Genomic DNA, 21583 nt, shown 5'->3' on the forward strand with positions numbered 1-21583 from the left:
AGAGTGCCAGATTGAACAACTACGAGGACTTTCTGCAACTTGGTGTCAACAGCAACAGATACAGGAAACTAAACAAGAGCTCCGCGAAGGATATAAAACAGGTAGTTCACTGCACAGAAAACCCAAATGACTAATTAGTCTATGAGATACTGGTCTCACTAATAATGAAACATAACACAGCGAGATGATACTTTTTGCTCAGTTTCTTCAAACTCTCAAAAGTGAGAGAAAACCCAGTAATGGCAATGATGTAGAAAACAGAAACCCACATGCTCTGCTAGCAAAGATTTCAAGTAGTGGAATTTGGCCGTACTTAGAGAAACTGCATATTCATGCCCGTGAAATCCAGCAAATCCACTCTTTTTAAATACACACCAGGAGACTCTCACACAGGTCAATGGGGATGTGTGTGTGTGTGTGTGTGTATTAAGTAAAATACGGTGATGAATACTTGCACTAGTTAGAATCAATAAACTAGATGTACGTTCAGCATAATGGACAGCTCTTAAAATTTTTTTAATGTTAAGTATTAGGTTGTTTATAATGATGACAACTATAGATCATACCGTATATAAACTAAAAGCCAACATGCAGATTTAAAAAAAAAAAAACAACGTAAGAATATCCAAGCTGTATCCCAAACACATTAGAATGGGTGCCTATAAAGGAGAGAGGAATAGAAATAGGGATCAGGTATGCAGTGGAAAACAACAAGACAGGAGAGGGGCCTTGAACTAACCCCTGATGACTCAACACTCTACACATGGAGTCTGAGAAAACAGCAAACCAAAACAGATCTGAAAAGAGGGGTGCCCGGCTGGCTCAGTCGATTAAGCGTCTGCCTTCGGCTCAGGTCATGGTCCTGGGGTCCTGGGATCGAGCTCCACACCGGGCTCTCTGCTTAGCAGGGAGTCTGCTTTTCCCTCTCCTTCTCTCACTCTCCCTCAAATAAATAAAATCTTAAAAAAGAAAAACTACAAAGAGACCAAAAAGTTATAGGATGGAAAGTTCTACAGCAACCGTTTTCTCTGCTCTGACTTTAAGTCCCGAGGAAGCCCACCTGCTGGTCTCCATCAGCTCCGTGAGCCCCTCATCTCTGTGACGCTGTATTCACAGTGACATACTTACAACGTCTATAAAACGAAGAGACTTGAAAGTTGCTCCTGGCAGGCATCCCATGGCGGAGAGACAAGGGTAGTGGCCTTCCTCCAACACGTACTGATTACCAGAGAAATTTTCTCCATCATATGCAACCCAGCTACAACAGGAAAAACCACATACATGTACAATATGTAATTTGAATATTCCTATTCAAGAAGTATGATTTTGAGAGGTAGCCTACTATAAAGCACAATGAATATGGCTAACTGTTCTTTCTTCAAAAATACCTAGACCTATTTACTGCTGTCCATCTTGCTGCAAATTAATATTCATAAGAAGTCAGCTGTTAGTTTGCATTTGGGAAACGTTTTTCCCTGCACACCTTCCAGTATTCCTTGCGCCTCTCATGGGCTCCACCATTCTCCAGCCCGAGTCCTCTCTGAATAACCCTTCAGCCGTCACAGCTAGTCAGCCACCTGGATCTACTGATTTCCTCCTGGAATTTCTCTCCCTTATCCTCATTTCCAGCACGTCTGAACCGGGCCAGGAGTCGAAATACCACAGTGCCTTAGACAAGTCACTTAGTCCCTGTGGGCCTCAGCATTATTAGTGACATGGTCATTTACCAGCTTGCCCAGAAGAGGTGAGGTTTTTTGTTCATTCTTTTAATCCAACAAATGCTTACTGAGGACTAATTGTGTGTCGGGTACTTTTCCATTGCTGGGGACGGAAGCGAGGACAAAACGAAATCCCTGCTATCAATAAAGTTTACACTCTAGTGAGCTGAGACAGACGATAAATGAAAAACAAAAGTACATATCTGGTCCTACTAAGTGCAGCAGGGCCAGGGATAAAGAGGAACTGGGACAGAGACGGAGGCGTGTGCTAATACGCTGTGGAATTTTACGGTACATCTCTGCGCTTGAATGCAAAGCCAGTGCAGTTTCCACTGTGCAATGCTAAATGATAGGATCGTGCTGCTTAGACCATAAAGAACTATACAATTAAAGGCACCCTTACTATTATTATTATTATTAGACGTAATTCCTCATCACCTGCACAGGTGGCTCCCAGGGTGTCCTGGCCAACTTTCCCTGACCTTGGACTCCCCTCCTTCTAAAGCTTTCTTAAGACTGTTTTCAGCCCGGCACTTTGAGTTCCTTGCCTTTCCCTTCTTGTGTTTTCTACGGCAGCCATCTAAACTCCTACGCTCAGGGGGAGCCTTCACGACCTGATCCCGTCCTCTCTCCCCAGCTCTAGGGTGGCGTGCTCCCTGATCACATACAGACCAGCCCCACACCAGCCGTGCACTGCCTGACATGCAGAATGCCTGTCTTACTCCTGTTTTAAAAAAAAAATCTACCTTGGGAGGCACCTTAGAGATTATCTGGAGTCCCGCTGCAGGTGACAGGACAGGCTAGAGAGTAGAGAACCTTGTCTGAATCACACTGTACATGGCATGGTGACCTCATGTTCTCTGATGTCCGGCGCTCAGAGACTGCAAGGTACGGTTTTGTACTGACACGGTCTTGTATCGTTGGGTGGTTTCGTAGAATGCCAAGCACCAAGGTGTCACCGAATACTTGCTGATATGTGAATTCTCCCCTCTCCCCGCTGTTAGGCTCTGCCAGTCCACTGCTGGACTTACCTGCCTCCTAAAACCCTGCACGACTTGGTAGAAAACGAATCATCAATTTGACTTGTTGTTTCTTCAAAACCTTGACTGTGACCTTGAAACTGTGGTTCCGAAAACAACCGAATCTTCAAAAAAGTAAACAAATACGTCAGATTATTTTCCTAAACACATTAACCCATTCAGCCTTTGCAACGATGCAGACATGACCTGTTAACTCTTGTTAAGATAAACTGCTATGAATTTTATAAATCCTTTAATTTTCTACTTCTACATTAATGATCAATTAGAAATACTTTGGCTGCACCGTTCAGGCTTATTTAATTCAGAGACATCAAAGGACAATCCAACAATAGAGGCGGGTTTCTGTAGAACACCCTGTCACAACAAGCTGTGAGGCATTTGAAAGCTTTATTGTGGCCAAAAGTAATTGTTCATCAGTTCTAACATTTACAAGGAACTGCATTTTGGAAACATAGTATAGTTTTCCTCCCTCTCAATGGAAGATACTTGCTGACTTATTAGACTCTTGTGTATGCCAGTAAAGGAGGCTGCAGGGGTGTTTGTGCCTCTGTAATTAGGGCTGTCTGAACTCTGAGCACTTCCATTAAAAAGCCTAAATAACAAATGTAACACTTCAGTTGATGCAGACAGTCAGCATTCAAAGGCTTGAGTGAGAGGCCATATAAAAGAGACCATATAAAAAAGTGTTTGTCTAATGCAGACACAGCAAATATGAAAATTCATTTTACTGTTTATCATAACTCTGTGTATTGTTTGAGATGGTAATCTTAGTGTATTAATGTAAACTGATCTGGTATAATGATAATCATATTTAACTTTATATAATAAGAGCATTTTATAAGAAATATTTAGATATGGGTAAGTGCTATCAAGCATTTATAAAGGAAACCTAAATCTAATTTTAAAACACAATTATGCTTTCAGGTATAAAACTTGGTAAAACAAAATGTCCCAAATATCTCACATTTTACACATAAGATCAGCTTTTCAATGGAAGCCCCTAATTATTAAAAAATAGATTATTTTTTAAGTTACCTGATTTCGTCTCCTTGGGCCAGTGAAAGAATCCTAAAATTTTTTAAAGGGAATAGAGAAGGAAATGAGTAGAGCAGACATCTCGAAAAAGCTTTTCCTTCCAGATCATTAGCAATTACTGTTAAAAATAATCTCAGAATAGTTTCTATAATGTTACATATTACATGAACCAGAAGTACACATTAAGGAAATCCAGAATTCAGTTAAATATTCTCATATAAAAGTATAACTCCTTACCAAACATATGGGTTGAACAGAAGAGATCTTACAATTTTTGCCTCCCCAGTCCTCAAAACTGGTATAGAAGCCTTTATCCAGTATATATTGTTCTCCTGTGAAGTCAGGATTCTCATAGGCTACCCATCTAAAGAAACAAAAACACGGACTTGTTATAGTTGAAGTTTACATATATAATAAAACTAGCAAACCTACTTAAATATGTATCATAAGAAATTTCCATTTGTTTTAATAATCAGTAATCTTAATTTTTCTGATTCTCTAGTAGTCTTTTGGGAGATTTGTCCATATGACAAATAAAAGTGACAAGTGAAAGAATATCTTTACCTGAACCTTTTGGTGTTCTCAGTTATCAAATCCTATTCCCTGAGAAAGTGTCAATGGGTATATTTGTCTGTATTTCTTTCTAATTCCATTCTAAGGAAACAACCTGGACTTCCAAGAAGTACCTATAAAGTTCTCTTAGTAAGCAAGCAAGAGTTCTTTTTGTTATCAACATTAATACTTTTCCAGAATGATTACAAGAAACTATGTCTCTATTACACAACAAACCACAGTGGGGGAAAAAAAGCTGATAGAAGAAATGCTTAAAAAAAAATACAGCTAGGGCAAAACAGCATGTACTAAGGTCCAGAGATGTGACAGACTCTGGTGTATTGGGAAACCATAAGAAACTGGGCATTACTGGAGAAAAGGAGACACTGTGAATGGGGGAGGGGACAAGGCTGGAAGGGAGGAAAGGATCAGAGGCAGAACGGAAGTATGATACCTCTTTTACAAATCACAGTAATTTAAGTCTTTGGGTGAAAAACACATTCTTCGGGTTGGCAGGTATACACAGAGAGATAAGAACTCTCACGTTGTGTGCAGGAAATTCAAACCCAGGGAAGTAGTGAAATACCCGAGTTCAAATATTACTTGAAATAACGATGATTAACAATTATGCTATCTTGATGTTCTGTGTAATCATCTTTATGTATAACGCATCAAAGTTCAAGAGCTGGGTGTCTTTATAAATACATTGCTCTCCTTTTTGCAAGGTCATCACAACACTGCAAGAATTATTTGGGTTATAAGTTTTCTTATGCAAACAGTTATGGTTTTAACCAAGTTGATTGTAAAACAAAATTCGTATCCTGAGTGGATTTATGTCCATTGGCATAATAAAAAAATTCCTCCAAATTTACCATTAAAAAACAAGCAAAAAATACAGCTAAGTAACTAAAATTTTATTTGGAACAGGATTTCCGATGTGACATGACTAGTAGAGTCGGCAATATTGAACAAACACTCAGAAATACTAAGATCTCTTCTGGGATGCTTTCTTTTGTCACCTTTCAAGTGAGCTACATTCAAAGGATAATCAACAAAACCAACTTCTTGATGCTACGTCCTAGCTAAAGATAGTCTTTGACAGTTCTTCAGTTCTTCTGTATTCATTCAGGAGATAACTCAGCGTCTCCTCCTGAGTTAATCCGCTGCCCTTCCTGATCGACTCACAGCTGGAAGGAATAATGCCTATATGCCTGTAGATAAACTCAGAACTTTCCAAATGCTTTCACATCTATGACCCCTTTAATCTAGACAGGTACAGGTTTTCCCATTTTATAGAAAGGAAAACCTAAAGACACAGGAAAGTTCATTCATTGATTCTTTCAACGAACATCGACGGGCCATGTACCACGCGCCAGGAACTGAAGGGCAACGCAAGGATGAAAACGGTGACCCTTGCCCTTGAACTTACACATGGCTGAGAAGTAGCACGTGCAATTATTTGTTGCACAAGGAATATACTCTCTTTCCCTATGTTTGTTCTGAATGGGAAGTGACTTGTCCGGGATGACACAGTTGATTACTTAGTGGCCAAGGACGGCCGCGCTCCTGCCCGAGTCTCCCGAGGCGCCCCACGCTCCATCATGACCCGAGCTGCCACTTGCCAAGTCTCCTTTCGTTTACTCTTCCATCCAGCTACACGTAAAACAGTCCACACGCTGCAGAACTCGAACAGATTCTGATTTTACTGTCAAAAGGGCTTGACTTGAGGCAAAAACTCAAATGCAGTCACTCTTAGGAAATGAACAGCAATCAAGGAGAAAAAGACCACCACAAAAATCTCCAGGGTCAAGTAGCTTAGGACAGCTAACGTCAGTGCGTGCCCTTCTGGCCGTCTAAACAGAGAAACTGCTGGAAGACCAGCCAGTCTGTTTCAGAAAATACTGCTCCCCCACCTCAGAACCTCAGCAGCAATTTTTAAAACCTATTCTTTGGGGCGCCTGGGTGGCTCAGTCGTTAAGCGTCTGCCTTCGGCTCAGGTCGTGATCCTGGCGTTCTGGGATCGATCCCCGCATCAGGCTCCTCCGCTGGGAGCCTGCTTCTTCCTCTCCCACTCCCCCTGCTTGTGTTCCCTCTCTTGCTGGCTCTCTGTCAAATAAATAAATAAAATCTTTAAAAAAATAAAATAAAACCTATTCTTTAACATTGTAAGGTCAAGAATTAGGAGACCTAGTTCCAGCTATGGTCATGACATTAACTTCCAGATAATTTTGAAGGGGTCGCTTAACCTTTGTGAAAGATCATATTTTCATTTATAGGTAAGGGGTTGCCCAGGATCCCAGTGCTGATAACGCGTCAGGCTATACGGAGCCTGAGAGCCTTTGGCTTATGGAGAGAAGTGACAGCCAAGCGACGGCATGGAATTTATGTTGGGGAGGGGGGAGTATTTGCACAGCAAGAATATCTACTCTATGAAAACCAGGACTTTAAAAAAAAAAAAAAAAAGAAAGAAAAGAAAGAGAAAGAAAGAAAAAGAGGTTAAGCCATATCATTAAAAAGTACCCCTCGCAGTCTCTGCAACCGTAACAAGTTAAAGGAGAGCAGAGAGTTAAAAGGCCTTTTTGCTTGACTGACTTCAGGGTTTGGAGGGAAAAAGGCTGTGAATGGGGAGAGATGGACCACAGGAGAAGGCAACTGAGTGAGCCTTAGAGGAAGCTGTACCGAGCACTTTTTTTTTTGTTTAATAACAAGTGAGAATACTCTATTTCCCTATAAAACTAAATCAATTGTAAGGAAATACCCAATACCACATAAACCTATTGAATTCATGGAGGTTCAAACAAACAAACCACTTATTAAGATGTTACTTGAATTGACGGTAGTGCTGTTTTCCTTCCGAGATGCAGCCCCAGATGAATCACCCATGAATATGAGGGTAAAAATAAAGCCCCAAAATGCAGATCTGAGATTCTACAATCTATCAATAACTCATACTTGAGTAATAAGAAAATCCCTTACTGTCCTTGTTTCAACACATTCTGTACACATGAATCAACACTTCCCTGTTTGTAAGGTTGGAGGGGGTGGTGGGGCGAGAGCGAGTACGAGTACTGGCAGGTCCCAGCCTGCTGGGATCACCACTCGGAACTTATGGGCGGCAGGGCAAACCGGCCCTTCCATGGAAGAGAAAAGGAAAAAAATTAAAACGATGGCACTTTAATTTTTTTTAGCTGCAGTCTAGAAATATTTCCTTCTGTTCTTAGTTTTAAAAAGACTAGCCCAGTTTCCACCATGTGAACAAGAGCAGAGCACAGAACTTGAAATTGCTTCGTAGAGCTGGGAGAGGGAGTTTCTTCTGATGTTGCGGTAAGAAACGGAATGCAGTTCCCAGCACCTCCATGGTTGGATTCGTGAGCATCCTTCCTGAAGGCTGGTCTCTGTTTCTGAGCTAAAAATGAGTTTACCTCCCAGGGAATTTATTACCCATGTGATAGTGAACCTCCTGGGAGACCCCAGACACCCAAAGTTTTCTGAAAAGTTTGTGCGTTCCATACTGAGAAATGAAGAACCAAACTACAATTCTTATTTTACCAAGAAGACAAAAGTCATTAAGATCATTTTTCCTTGAAACTTTTAAAAACAAACAGGCTAGTCTTCCTCCCTAGTGTTGGCACATCTCCATCTATCAACCTCACCAGGCCCAGGTCCAACGCCACCTCTTCGGCCAAAGTCCTCCCTGTGTACAAACTGGAAATTAGTCTCTCTCTGCTCAGTAGATTCCGGAGCACTTAATCTCTAGGTCTTTTGTAGCAGTGATTATGTTTTATACGAATACTGTAACTTCTGTGAGGACATAATATAATGCTTTGCAAGTAACAGACCTCAATAAATATTTGTCAGATAACCAACTAAATGAACTATGAGGAAGCAGCTGGCCCTGGTAAATACAGAAGCCCTTCCACAACCACAGAATTTAAAAGGAAGTGGTGTGTGTGGGGGGGGGGAGTGATGTGTGCACACCTCCCTTCAACTTCCCCCAATACCACAACTCAACTGCTATCACCAGAAGAAAATTTCCTAAGCCAGGAAATACAACTAGAAATGACTAAAAATAGAAACCTTTAAAAGCAACATTTTGTAAAGGAAACTAATTTCAAGTAAACAAAGGCTGGGTTAAAAAAAAAAAAAAAAGACTGTCTCTGGGCACGATTCTACCTGTGCTAACAGTATAATCTACATAAATGCCCTAGGGGAGTTCTACCCAGCATCCTTTTGCTTCTTCTGCAAGGATGCATGACTGGACTCTGACTAATGGAACAAACACACCTGGCGAGTACCAAAATGTACAACTGTTTTTCCAGACTGAACTATTTTCCTTCTAAGTAATTAACTTTAAAGGCAATCTAAAATAAAATACTATAGGGCCACGGCAACATTTCACATGACACATGACTTCTGCCATACCATACCTTTTGTCTATGGCAGACTAAAATGTTAAGACACCATAGCAGGACCCAGTAGAAGGCATTTCCTGCTAAGAATGAAGACCCAGAAGTCCCGGATGTCACCCTGCCAAGATGGTGCCACAAGCAACAACCTATACAAGGATTTGGTGAAGGTGACTAACAGTAAAAGCACATTACATGGTAGACACATCTCAGATATCCAGGGATCCTACAGGAGGCTCCATGAAATATGGTAGAATTGAGGTTAGAATGATCCAAATAGCCTAAGTTACTCATGACATAAAAAAACCTAACATCAAACACTTTTGACAGAACCCATGTCAAATAATTTCATGTAACTATTTAAGAATACTCTCACTTTAAACAAATTATAACTGGCGTCAACCTGGATCATAAGAATAACTGTATAACTTCTTTTAATAGACACCTGTTTTGCCCATTCGATATCTGTCCCCATTCTTTCTGCCATTCCTGGGGGAACAACTCACCCCAATCACATATAAGTGGATCCCGTGGGACTGACCCTACCCTGGTCTGGGACTGGCCACATCACGCAGGCACCATCATCTCCTTGACTATGGAGATTGGTTCAGGCAGGCACACATGACGCAAGCTGAGAGAATCATAGTCAAACCTGGAACTGTTGTGGGAAAGAGAAGCTCTTTCCACTGGACACAGAACAAAAAGCAGATGCTGCTGCCTCAGGCCACCAGATGGAAGTGGCCTGCCTAAAACCAAGTCAGCGCAGGAAACAAGCCCATCAGGAGGCAGAGAGCAAGTTCTAATGACAGTGTCTAAACCCGATATCCAGCCATGACTGGAAGCAAAAATCTTTTCCAGGACTTTTAGGTAATACAGTCTGATAAATTCCACTCTTGCAGTCGTGTGCATCGCAAAGAATCTTGACTGATCATCTTTCAACAAAAGCTGACATTAGCATTAATAAAGCATTCAACTGCTAAGTCCAGGTACAGTGAAACAATTATGTCAAAATAATAGTGAAGAAATAAAATAGAGCAAATGTAGGATGTAGGGGTTCAGGGCAGGCCACCCCAAAAAGGACCACAATGGCTATCGATTATTTCAAAGTAAAGTTACTTAAGAAACAGTCATGCACAAAGGACTCTCAGACCCTCCTCTGCCTCCCTGAAAACAGGAAGTGAATCTCTCATGTGAAAGGTACCCTCCCTGTACCAGGAGGTAGAGACATACCCTCGTAGACAAAGACAGAGAATTTAGAGCTGAGAAGGCTGTATAAACAAACCTTGTTACTTTTTACTAATTACATTAGCCCAAATTCTGTTTAGAATTCCTTACTAACTGAAGCTTCCACACAAGTTTTATCCTGTCAATTTCTAACAAATGTACTTTCTGTCTAAAATATAAAAAAACTGCCTACCTTGGTTATTTCTTTGGGTCTCAATTTCATTATTAGACCTCCATAAGCCTGTAACTAACTTTGATGCTTTTTTCCCTCTCGTTAATCTAGGTCAATTTAATTCTCAGACCAGCTAGAAGAAGCTTGATGGGTAAAAGAAAGTCCTGCAAGGACTACAGGAAAATCGAATGGGACTTTATCTCAACCTCAGTTTTCTAATGTTAGATCATTATTTTTCATTTGATTCCTATCATAAGAAATCCAGGAGATCTTTCCATGCAGAATGATAAGAGAAGTGGATCTGTGGGTTTTTTTCATGGAACCCCAAAGTCTACTGCAATATTATATTGCACATGAAAAAAAAGATTATATGAGAAGGATTTTAAAAAGCAGTTATGAAAATATTGTGGCAGTACCTATTAAATGACTGATTTAATGTTTAGTTATTGATATGCTTATTTTTTGAGTGCCTGCCTACTCTGTGTCAGAGACACTTAATTTAATACAACCCAAGGTAAAAGTGTTTAAAATCCCAACTGGGAAAAAAAAAAAATCCCAACTGGGTCATTTCACTTACACTCCACTCAGTACATTAATAGACTGTGTCTTCAATCCATATCCGGTCTCCTTTAAGTTAGCAACAATTCCTAATACGTCAATACTGGAACCTTTGGATCCGAAGTTTTTTTCACTGTACATTATCATGTGAGCATTTGAAAAATCCTATTTAGAAAAAAAAAATCAAAATTCAAAGGCTAGCCATTTATTATTCAAAAAAGATCAAGTATTAGCTATTAGCTTTTCTTTAACTTACACCTAATATAGGTCGTAAAGACTGAAGTTCTCCATTGTAACCTCCCCAATCTTTCCAGTCCTTGTACTCTCCTTCTTCAAGCAAATACTGATGACCTGTAAATCCAGGCTTCTCATAAGCAACCCAACTGCAACAGAAACAAAACAAAACAAAACAAAACAAAACATGAAGGAGTAGTAGTTTTCATCAGTGCTAAGATTTTTCCCATGTGTTTATCAGTTTCATTAACAAATACTAATAGTTATGAAGCTAGACACAGACTTCATGCGCTATGACTATTGGAATTCTTCTCTAAAATTTAAGAGACTGGGGCGCCTGGGTGGCTCAGTCGTTAAGCGTCTGCCTTCAGCTCAGGGCGTGATCCCGGCGTTCTGGGATCGAGCCCCACATCAGGCTCCTCCGCTGGGAGCCTGCTTCTTCCTCTCCCACTCCCCCTGCTTGTGTTCCCTCTCTCGCTGGTTGTCTCTCTCTGTCAAATAAATAAATAAAATCTTAAAAAAAAAAAAAAGAATTTAAAAAATAAAAAAATAAAATAAAATTTAAGAGACTAATAGAATGGCCCCCTAAAGAACAACCTAAGAAATACACATCAATATTCTGTAAAGGAGTAGAGGGGGAGTGTGGGGGAGAGTGTGAGTGTGTGAGAGTGTGTGTGTGTGTGTGTGTGTGTTTAATAAGAATGGACTCAAAAGAACTTCAGCAGGGGCGCCTTGGTGGCTCAGTCAGTTAAGCATCTGACTTGATTTCGGCTCCGGTCCTGAGCTCAGGGTTTGGGGATCAAGCCCTGCATTGGGCTCCATGCTCCGTGAGGAGTCTGCTGGAGATTCTTTCTCTCTTTCTCTCTCCCTCACTCTCTTCCCCCTGCTAGCCCCCTCCACTCACATGTGCGCTCTCTCTCAAATAAATAAATCTTAAAAAAAAAAAAAAAAAACTTCAGCAAATAAAACTGGATAAACTTTCTTCTATGAGTAATTAAAATATTTTTTTTGCCTATTTACAAGACCATTTTCAGTGTATACTTCTGAAGGAAATATATAAGATTTATAAAGTGTAAAATATAGAGATAGAAAGAAAACATATTAACAAATAAGATGTCGATTTGATCAGTGTGGGCCAATTTATTAGCCTTGCTCAGCTGACTGGCCCCAAACCAGCCCCTCGAGCCACTGTGTCAACTCCAGGTCACAGTTGGCTGACAGTATGTTTGAAATTCACTCTACTGTCTGGAATGGTTTTGTGGTGGTGGTGGTAAGAGGGGGAAGCGTATGTATGACTTTATTAAAGGGATGAAAAAGAAACGCCTCCGGTTACCCCCACCTACTTACATTCCTCTCAGAACTTTCATGGAGCCCACGGACGTAAACGGCAAACTGTCATCTGTCGTTTCTTCTGTTTCACCTGCTTCTGCGATAAAACTACACATTTCTGTTTCTAGTTCCACACATTTTCCTTCAAAGAAAGGCTTTTCATAAATAACTACCTACGATAGAAATGAGATAGACCAGTAATTGTAAGAAGTTAAATACCTCAACAGCTAAATGTTAAATCAGTCACTTAATATCAGTCCTAGGACACACAACTTTCTGATCATATTTTTTAAATTAAATAGCAGTATCTTATTTTAAAATTCAGATTTTTTTATCCTGATGTGGTGCAGCCCAAAGCCAGGTTCCAAAGACAGTTTATAAAAAATTGTTTTTAAAAAATTGGTTTTTGTTCAATGCCTAGAACTGGTATTTACAATTTTGCTTAGGACAAACTAAGGAACCAGAGGATCCTAAGTTGCTTTAAAAAGGAAATACAGGGGTGCCTGACTGGATTCGTTGGTAGAGCAGGCAACTCTTGATCTCAGGGTCATGAGTTCAAGCCCCACATTGGGCGTGGAGCCTACTTAACAAAAAAGAAAAAGAAAAGAAAAAGAAAGAAACATAAATGTGTCTTAATGTGCAAAGTAGAAATAGCAGAAAGGGAGATCTTGTCTTGAGAACTCCCTTTCTTCCTAGCTAACTGGCAAGCAGCAACCAGCCCCGCAATTAGTAAATACAACCACAAATTATAAACTTAATACAACGAGGAACCTTTTAGGCCATGGCTACACATGCCGGGCGGGCTTCCTAGTGCCCCAGCATCATCGTCCAGTCTAAGGGAAGGCGAGTGTCAGTTGGGACGACTTCCTTCAGCTGCAGTTATGTGTCATGGTCACGTGTAAAACCACGTTACCTTCGTGGGGATGGAATGAGAATAAAATTTGAAAAATAAACATTTTTACCTTGGGATCTGTAGGGAATTCAACTTTACGTCCACCCTGAAAAGAAAAATAATATAGTAAGAAACACGGCTCTTCGTGGATAGATCGCCACTTTATATGGCCCATGGCAGCTGCTGGTCAGCGAGCGAACCTCCCAGCGTGCGTGCCTCTGGTTAAAGTGAGGTCCCGACAGGTGGGGAGACGCAGCGATGCGGATGAAGAATGAGGGTACCGTGTAGCACAGGTGGTCTGTGAGCGGAATAGGCGTGGTACGTGTGCTTTGTGACCCAATACGCAGTGTTGTTTTTAATTCAGAAAATGTCTCACAAAGATGCCTCTCTCTCATTTCCCTTAAAAAGCAGACCTAGGATCGGACGTCTCTGGAAGCAAGTTCCCGGAGGCAGCAGCCTTCCCCTCGTGCACTTGCCACCTCTCCGCTGGGCTCAGGCTCCAGGCGGGACTCGCGCCGGGCGGGCCTGTCTCCACTAGTGTCTCAGGTCAACTCCCTGCCACCCTCACTCCTGTCTGTTTGCTGCCCAGCCCCTGGAGGCGCTGCATTTGGCAACCCGTGGCTTACAAAACCGTGGCGTTCCGACGAGTTCACAATATGATCTGGAGGACTCTTGGAATCACCAGCAGAGCTGCTGGAGAGAATTTAAACTAGCCCCGAGGATCGGTCTTCGTTACTTTCATAATAAGGTTTTTGTAAATCACCAAAAAACTCACTAAAAAGAAGCCATACGAAAAGGTATTATTACACAGAAATAATAAATGGGGTCACAGTTAAAATCGGCAGCGGGAAAGTCAGGAGAATGTTTTCCGCCAATACGGAACAACTTTTTTTTTTTAAGTGTAGCCAGAGGTGCTCAAATGTACCAAAGGAACTGTAATTATAAAGGAATGTTGCGGATTTTATCAACAAACCAGAGCTTAAACAACCAAGCGCAGGAGCCCCCCATTGTCTGCATCTCACTTTCCAGTTTCTCACCGGCGCTCACTCAGGCTGGAAGCAGACGCTCCCCTCCCGACGGACCAGCCGGTCGGAAGTAGCCTAAGGCCGCCTCCCAACACCGATGGCCCCGCTTCACCTCGTCAGCCAGGCGCCTTATCCCCTCGCCCGTCCCAAGAGGGGCGAGGACAGTACGGCAGATATTCTGAGAGAGGGACCTCATTCACGGGGCTTCGACGACAGTGTATTGTTGTACTTGTTCTATTTTATTATTAGTTCCTGTTCATCTTTACTGTGCCTAATTTATAAACTAGATTATAATGAATTTATAATTTATAAATTAAACTTTGTCATATACATAGAGGAAAAAGACAATACTATATATAGGGTTTGGTGCCATCCATGATTTCAGGCCCCCACTGGGGGTCTTGGAAGGCATCCTCTGTGGTGGGGGTGGGGTGTGGGGGGTTCTACTAAGCACCCTTTTTCAGTGCCATTAACTTCACAGTTTTCTAAATCATTTGAAACAACCTTCAAAACCTGGGACAATTCTTTCATATATTCACAAAACTAACTGAACTCTGTTCTTTGAAAGTAAATTTTAGAAACAAATCATCTACAATGAAAAAGTCATTTATAATGCAAATGAGTTTTGCATGAAGACTGGAGGTAAGTAAACCACGGGCTTTGGCAGGAGAGGTAAAATTAAGATAAAAATTACCTCCATGACTTTCTAATTTGTTTCAAACTGACTCTAGAAAACAACCGCAAAGCCCAATTCAAAAACACGTTTGTAAGGAGAGCCTCGCTCATGCCGCGGGTGGTTAGCAAGCCCCTCCTACCACATAGCATGCCCCGTGCTCCACGTAGCATGCGGGACAGCCCAGGTCCTCCCAAGGCTTGGAGTGCAGCAGAAGAGACAGAAGGAACAAGACAAAAGACATGGGCAGGGCAGAAGAAGCAATGGGCTCCTTTCTAAGGCAGATGCTGGGGAGGACAATACTCACACATCCAGCCCCAGGGCCCCCAAAGCTGCCCCCCACCCTAGCCTCTGGTCGCTCCAGCTGGGCTGGCACCCACCTGCCCGGCCCTTCCCCAGCTCCGCCCGGGCTCACACAGAGCACTTCCTGACATCTCCATCTAACACGGTCCTGCTTGCTTTTTAAGACCCAACTTGATTTAGCATGAAGCTCTCCTAATCATCCCGCATCTCGGTCGCATCACCTCCATCGTGGACTTCATCTGTCCTTCCTGCTTTTCCACACAGGTTTAGTTCTTCACTGTCTTCACTTCTCACACCTGCCCTGGACTGCAGCTCTGTGCACACACGTGCGGCTCTGCAAGACCGAGAACGCCTCGAAGGCAGACAACGTGGGCTTATCCACCTTCTTTTCCATCTAGAGCGTTCAGAAGTTATCCTTTCTATTATTTCTGTCTAGCAAGAGGTTCCCTCTACTACAGATTTGTGGTTTTAAAAGTCTGTTTTATTGCTTCAAAGTCACAGCCTGTGAACTATCAATGTCAAGCTGACAAAGAATCAGACTCCAAGAACATTTCGTTAGGTTTCATTGTTACCATTTTCAGAGGCCGCATGGATCCAATGTACGCTTCTTCCGTATCCCAGAAGGATAAGTCCGGGTATTCACCAGGTTCCAGGACAAAAGGCACACCCTGAAATCCAGGCTCTTCATAAATCAGCCACCTAAATAAGCACCAGGGAAGAAAAGAGAGACGCGGCATTTAGCTCTGTGGCACACGGGACCCCACTGAGAAGAAAGGAAACGAAGGGGCAGATGTGCGCGTGGACCCCGAACGGTTACGCTCAGACGTTAGTTAGAGCAACGTTACATTCAAGGAGGACTATGCCATTACATGCTCTCCTCTTGATCTTTTACTTGTCTCCTTGTGGCTTTGTCCACTTCAACTTGCATTATGAATTGCCTCAAAGCGTAAATGTCTCTATCACTTCAAGAAAGAGAGGCAGTCGTTTTGGAGCACTGTATGTATTTAGAGAGGCCCGAGCTAGGAAACTCAAGCTTTGTTTTTAAAAGGCAACATCTCACTCGTAACCAAAGAATCAGATGTTCCACCTACTCATTTGTCACAAAACTAACGACAGGTAACATCTACCTCGAGCTTACAAGGAATGCCACCGGGAATTTGATCCAATCCGTACAGCAGCGCTATGAGGAAGGAACGCTACTGGCCCCATTTTACAGATGAGGTTAAGTAAATTGCCCAGGGCCACACAGCTGCGAGTACCAGGTGCAGGGCTGAGCCACGCTGACGGCAGAGCCAGCCTCCTAATCATTTTTCAGTAGCAATTTTTCTCATTCCAGAAAGTGCACATAATTTACGCTTTTTACGACGACTCAGGATCATTACTGTGAGCATGACCATGCACAGTGGTGTCCTGGGGGCTTGGGGAGTCTGTAAGGCTGCTTGTTCCCAGGCCCAAAAGCTTTTTGAGTTCTTGGATCTGATTTTTATGGCTTTTCAGAACCACACCCATTTATCAGGCGGGTCAGCTGTCACTTCTGCGGCGGTCAGAGAAGCAGCAGCCCCACCCTCCCTTCGAGTGCTACGAACCAGAAAACCAGAAAATCACGCCTGTTAGAGCTGCTTCTGCACACGGCAGTCTTGTCACTTTCTCAGTTCCTGGGAGAGTTCTGGAATGGGGAGGCTGTAGAGATGGGATGTTTACATGGGGGGGGTATTAAAACACCCCCTTTATACACAAATGTAGAATTTTTGGTGATCACTTAGCCTCTCCAGTTCCTTGTTAGTCTGACTAAAGAGTCCTCGCTGGCGTATTCCATTAGCCCCAGAACACCATGCCGAGAAGAGAGTGGCCATAAATACAAGCGTTTACCAGCAAAATGGGCCTGATTCTCCCTCTTTGCCTTCTTGTTCCCAATTTTGGCCCAAGGTACATTTTGGGTGATGGGTTTTGTTAGAGTCCCTTGAATGAATCAGTAGCTTCTCTAGACTCACGAATTACATAGGGACTTACATTCAAAATCCTACTGAAGGCCTGTCTCCACGCACGCACACACACACACACACACACACACACACACACACACACTCTAGACTCACGAATTACATAGGGACTTACATTCAAAATCCTACTGAAGGCCTGTCCCCGCACACGCACACACACACACACACGCACACACACACACACACGCACACGCTGACAGACTGAGTGGTGTATGTGTGCGTGATCAAAACAAATTAACCCACGTTGTTAGAAGCCAGGGTAACAGTCAGATTGGGAGTGAGGACGGCAGGACGAAGCACAAGTAAGGGCACTTCTGAGTACTGGCTGTGTGCGACTTCCTGACCTACAGGGTGTTTATACTTTGAAAATTCACTCAGATTATCTACTTATGATCTGTTGCGCACTTTTTTGTACAAATATTAAATATACTTCAATAAAAAATTGAGGGCAAAAAGGCTTATTTAAAAAAAAAATAGCACTACAATGCCTTAACCCACAAGAAAACGGAGGCTGAGTGGGGTCCTTTAAGCCTCCACAGGCTTGAGGCCCGACAGGTCGGGATGCGTGACGTGTTCTTAGAGCTCAAAGCTCGTGCGGGCACACCACCCAGGGATTTCACACCCTGACCGAATAATGGCAGTTTGAGAGTTACAGTTACAGAAACGGTGCTCTTAGGCTACCGAGGGCCAAGGGCCTTGGCACCTGACTCCGCACAAGTGAACGGGTAGAACGTTTTGTAAACGCAGCAGACGGCTCGTAAGCAGGGGCTCGTGAGGCTCGGAGGCGTTGCTGAGCGCAGGACCCCATTCAGGTCTTCCCTCTACTGTCTGAGTTGAGGGCATTTATTCATCTGATACTAAACACTTTTCTCGAAGCATGTGATTTAGTCACGTAACATTTATAGAAGGGAGGTAATCTGGGGTAAAGGGGAATTTGTCAAAAGACTGAACACACACAGACACACCAGAAAAGACAGCATCCTTGATGAGCAGGAAGGAAACTCAAACCCACACTTATCAGCGTTGGGTACGCTCATACACAGAGCGTGATTCATTCTTCCTAAGTTCTATTCCAACAAGATACATTATTCATGAGGCCGTCGGGGGAGGGGGGACTATCTTCAGGCGGTGTTATTTCAGTTTCTAAAGGTACTCATATGTTCCCATGTACTTACATAATGAGCTTTTACCTACATTATGAATAAACAGTACAAAGCGTGAGCTTTTTAAAAATAAATGTTAAAAAAATAAATGTTTCAACAATATCCATTTGTATGTTTATAATGGTTATCTATATATTGATTAAAAACATTCTGTAATTATTCTTTCAGAAATACCTTTCAGCCACCCAAGAAAAATTGGTCTTCTCTTGTTCACTTGTTCTTAAACAGTATTTGCAGCTGGATCCTCAGTCTTGTTCTCCAGACAGGGCTACATAGAAGTGTTGGCTATTTACAGAAACCAACTGGATACTCAAAAGAGTAAATACGAATACGCCAATTTGAGGTTATTCTCAAGAGGGCGAGCTATGAATCTCCAAGGGGAAAATGTCCCTTTACAGTGGAGAGCTGTAGGAGGCACCATTTTTATTTAAATTCAATTAGCCAACATACAGTACATCACTAGTTTCAGAGGTAGCGGTCACTGATGCATCCGGTGCGACGTGCGGGAGGCACCAGGTTCACCAAGGACCAAGCTCACCGCGGTTACGAGCGAAGCTGGTTAGCACGTGCCACCTTTTGTGATGCGACGCGAGTATGTAGCGCTACCTACACGAAGGGTCCTTTCCAAAGCCGCATCTGATCAGGCCTCTAGACTGAACCCGTACAATACAGAAAATTCAGGCAATACAGGGGCAGGTGAAATGATAGGAGGAAATACTCAGAGACAAAACTATGGCATATTCTCTACGAGAGCTGACCTAAAATCTTGCAGGGACAAAACTGTAAAATAAGGGTATGAGGAAAACAGGAAATTCCAGAGAGAGGTTATGTGTTTGGAGGAGTCAGGGGGACGGGCCCAGGGAGGGCCACACGGGGCGCTGTGGCAGTGCTGGTAATGGTGAGGTCCTGAGTCAGGTGGCGGGCGCACGGGGACCTTAGTACCAGGCTTCATAATTCATACATATCTTCTTCTGTATGTATCAAATATTTCACAGCAAAATTGATCAGAGGATATTTGGTTATTAAAAATGGTCCCCGTTCTAACAACTAATCCTAACCCTGCGAAAATGACTAAAGCCAGTCTTCCTTAAACAATCGTGTTGGAACACATGTTCTTTACGCTCCCTTTAAAGTTCTGAATCGTTTTTCTTAGAAATACACCCTCCCCCCAAAAGCATACCCTCACCTCTGAAGGATGGGATATAGTATTAGCCAGGTATTAAAAGTTTAAAAACAAATTACACTCAATAGAATCTGAAAGAAAATTTTAGAAATTCCTCATCCTCCCTTATAAGACTTTGACAAGCAATACCCTTCTTTTGTGTCTGTGTCGAAGAGTTTAACCCACAGGAAACAGGGCCTGGAATAAATCTAGTGGAATGCAAGGAAGCCCCTCACACAACAAAGGTTTCTCCTCTACCTGTTCAGGGGACCAGAGCATCAACAGAAGCAAAATGAGCTCAGGGGCTTATTATCAGTTGAATTCTCCCAACCCGTCAAGACTCCCCTTGGAGATCTGTAAAAGTACTAATGACCTGTTCCCAAAGCCAGCCAACCAAGTTCAAGGACCCCGACTTTAAACTAACCTCCAAAGCAGCTTTCTATTACCCTAATGGCAACAGAAATGAACGGCCATCACAAACTGGACACTATGGCAGGTTTGTGACTGGTGCCTGTGAGAGGAGCTAAACTCCCCGGCAAGGTAAGAGACGTTACTCAGGTGTAGCTCATGCTTCGACAGAGCCCAAGCCTGAGCATGAAACCTTCCAGACACTGCGATTAACATATTACAGCAGATGCCGATCTCATTCTTTTCTGAGGAAAGTGGTCATCTCAGTGTAACATTAATACGTTGAGAAATGAGATATACAGATCTCTTTGATGTGGGGAAAAAATTAAAGGCAGCAGGAGATGAAGCCCTTAAGTCAAGCAGAAAAAGCCAATTATCATATGGTTTCACTCATTTATGGAACATAAGAAATAGCAGGGAGATCGGTAGGAGAAGGAAGGGAATAATGAAGGGGGGGTAAACAGAAGGGGGAATGAACCGTGAGACACTATGGACTCCGGGAAACACACTGAGGGCTTCAGAGGGGAGGGGGATGGGGGATTGGAATAGGCCGGTGATGGGTAGTAAGGAGGGCACGTATTGCATGGAGCACTAGGCGTTATATGCACACAATGAATCATGGAACTTTACATCAAAAACCAAGGATATACTGTATGGTGACTAACATAACATAATAAAAAATTTAAAAAAAAAAAAGTCACCAGAGACCTTTGCTGCCCATCCTGTCTAAAATGGCACTGCCACGGCTCCTCTAATTCATGCTTCTTGTAGTATTTACCCTCTGACACATTAGCGCAGGTATCCCCTTATGCGTACCCCATTGACAAAAGCTTCCAAGCCTTCTCTGAATATATGAATCTGTATAAAGGATATACATGATCATGTAATACATTATGACCTTAATAGAAAACATACACAAAACTAAAATCGTAAAAGGAGGAGATTTTAAATGAAATATAAAGAAGCTTCAGCGTGTTCTCCTTGCCCCTCAGTGGCTGTCTTTCGCAGGCCCGGGGCTCCCCACTCCCCCTCAGAGACCACCCTACGCAGGACTGGCACCTGCACGTTCTGTCCTAATTTCCCCCATCAGAGACAGTCCCACTTCCTTCAAAATACTCTTGCAGTTTCCTGTGATTTGTGAAACCAATGTCCTAGGGGCTCTAGACAGCATTGTGTGAAAATGTTCAAGGAAGGAAAATACCACGTGTGTTGGCCTCCAGCCCTCCTGCGATATCAGGAACACATGCTTTGAATGACCGCCGTCGGATTACCATGAAGGTAAAGGCTATTACTCAGCTTAGAAGGAATCAGGTCCCTCTGTGATAAGGAAATCCCAACATTAAACATGCAGTTTTTTCCTCCCCAGCACTTCCCCCAAGAAATTGTTATTGTTTATAAGAGAACTGAATCATAGGAACACAGGTACAAAAGAATCAGAATTTTATGTGCCTCAGGGGAAAAAAAAAAACAAAAAAAACACCAAACCCTTAGTCAATAGCGACTTAATAGGACAACAGGTGAGAGTATCTTAAGTCTTTCCAGTAGGACACTCACAAAAAAAGCTTCATTAAAATTTGTATTTGAGGGATGCCTGGGTGGCTCAGTCAGTTAAGTGTTTGCCTTTGGCTCAGGTCAAGATCCCAGGGTCCTGGGATGCAGCCCCACGTTGGGCTCCTTGCTCAGCAGGGA

The 21583-nt window shown here is 42.6% G+C and overlaps 1 protein-coding gene across 3 annotated transcripts in view; it reads right to left on the minus strand.

Annotated features, from left to right (window-relative positions):
- The window catches only part of CRYBG1 (crystallin beta-gamma domain containing 1), a 189330-nt gene that overhangs the window by 9615 nt on the left and 158132 nt on the right, over positions 1–21583 (minus strand). For all 3 annotated transcript variants that reach the window (XM_057311159.1, XM_044388843.3, XM_044388844.3), the window contains 9 exons: positions 15734–15860; positions 13231–13266; positions 12287–12441; positions 10962–11088; positions 10725–10870; positions 4031–4157; positions 3794–3826; positions 2750–2862; positions 1129–1258 (listed from right to left, as the gene is read on the minus strand). In XM_057311159.1, coding sequence (XP_057167142.1) covers positions 1129–1258; positions 2750–2862; positions 3794–3826; positions 4031–4157; positions 10725–10870; positions 10962–11088; positions 12287–12441; positions 13231–13266; positions 15734–15860 — 994 coding nt within the window. The remainder of the gene's footprint in view (positions 1–1128; positions 1259–2749; positions 2863–3793; positions 3827–4030; positions 4158–10724; positions 10871–10961; positions 11089–12286; positions 12442–13230; positions 13267–15733; positions 15861–21583) is intronic.

The sequence above is a fragment of the Ursus arctos genome, unplaced genomic scaffold (assembly GCF_023065955.2).
Source record: "Ursus arctos isolate Adak ecotype North America unplaced genomic scaffold, UrsArc2.0 scaffold_13, whole genome shotgun sequence".
In the NCBI taxonomy this organism is placed as follows: Eukaryota; Metazoa; Chordata; class Mammalia; order Carnivora; family Ursidae; genus Ursus; species Ursus arctos.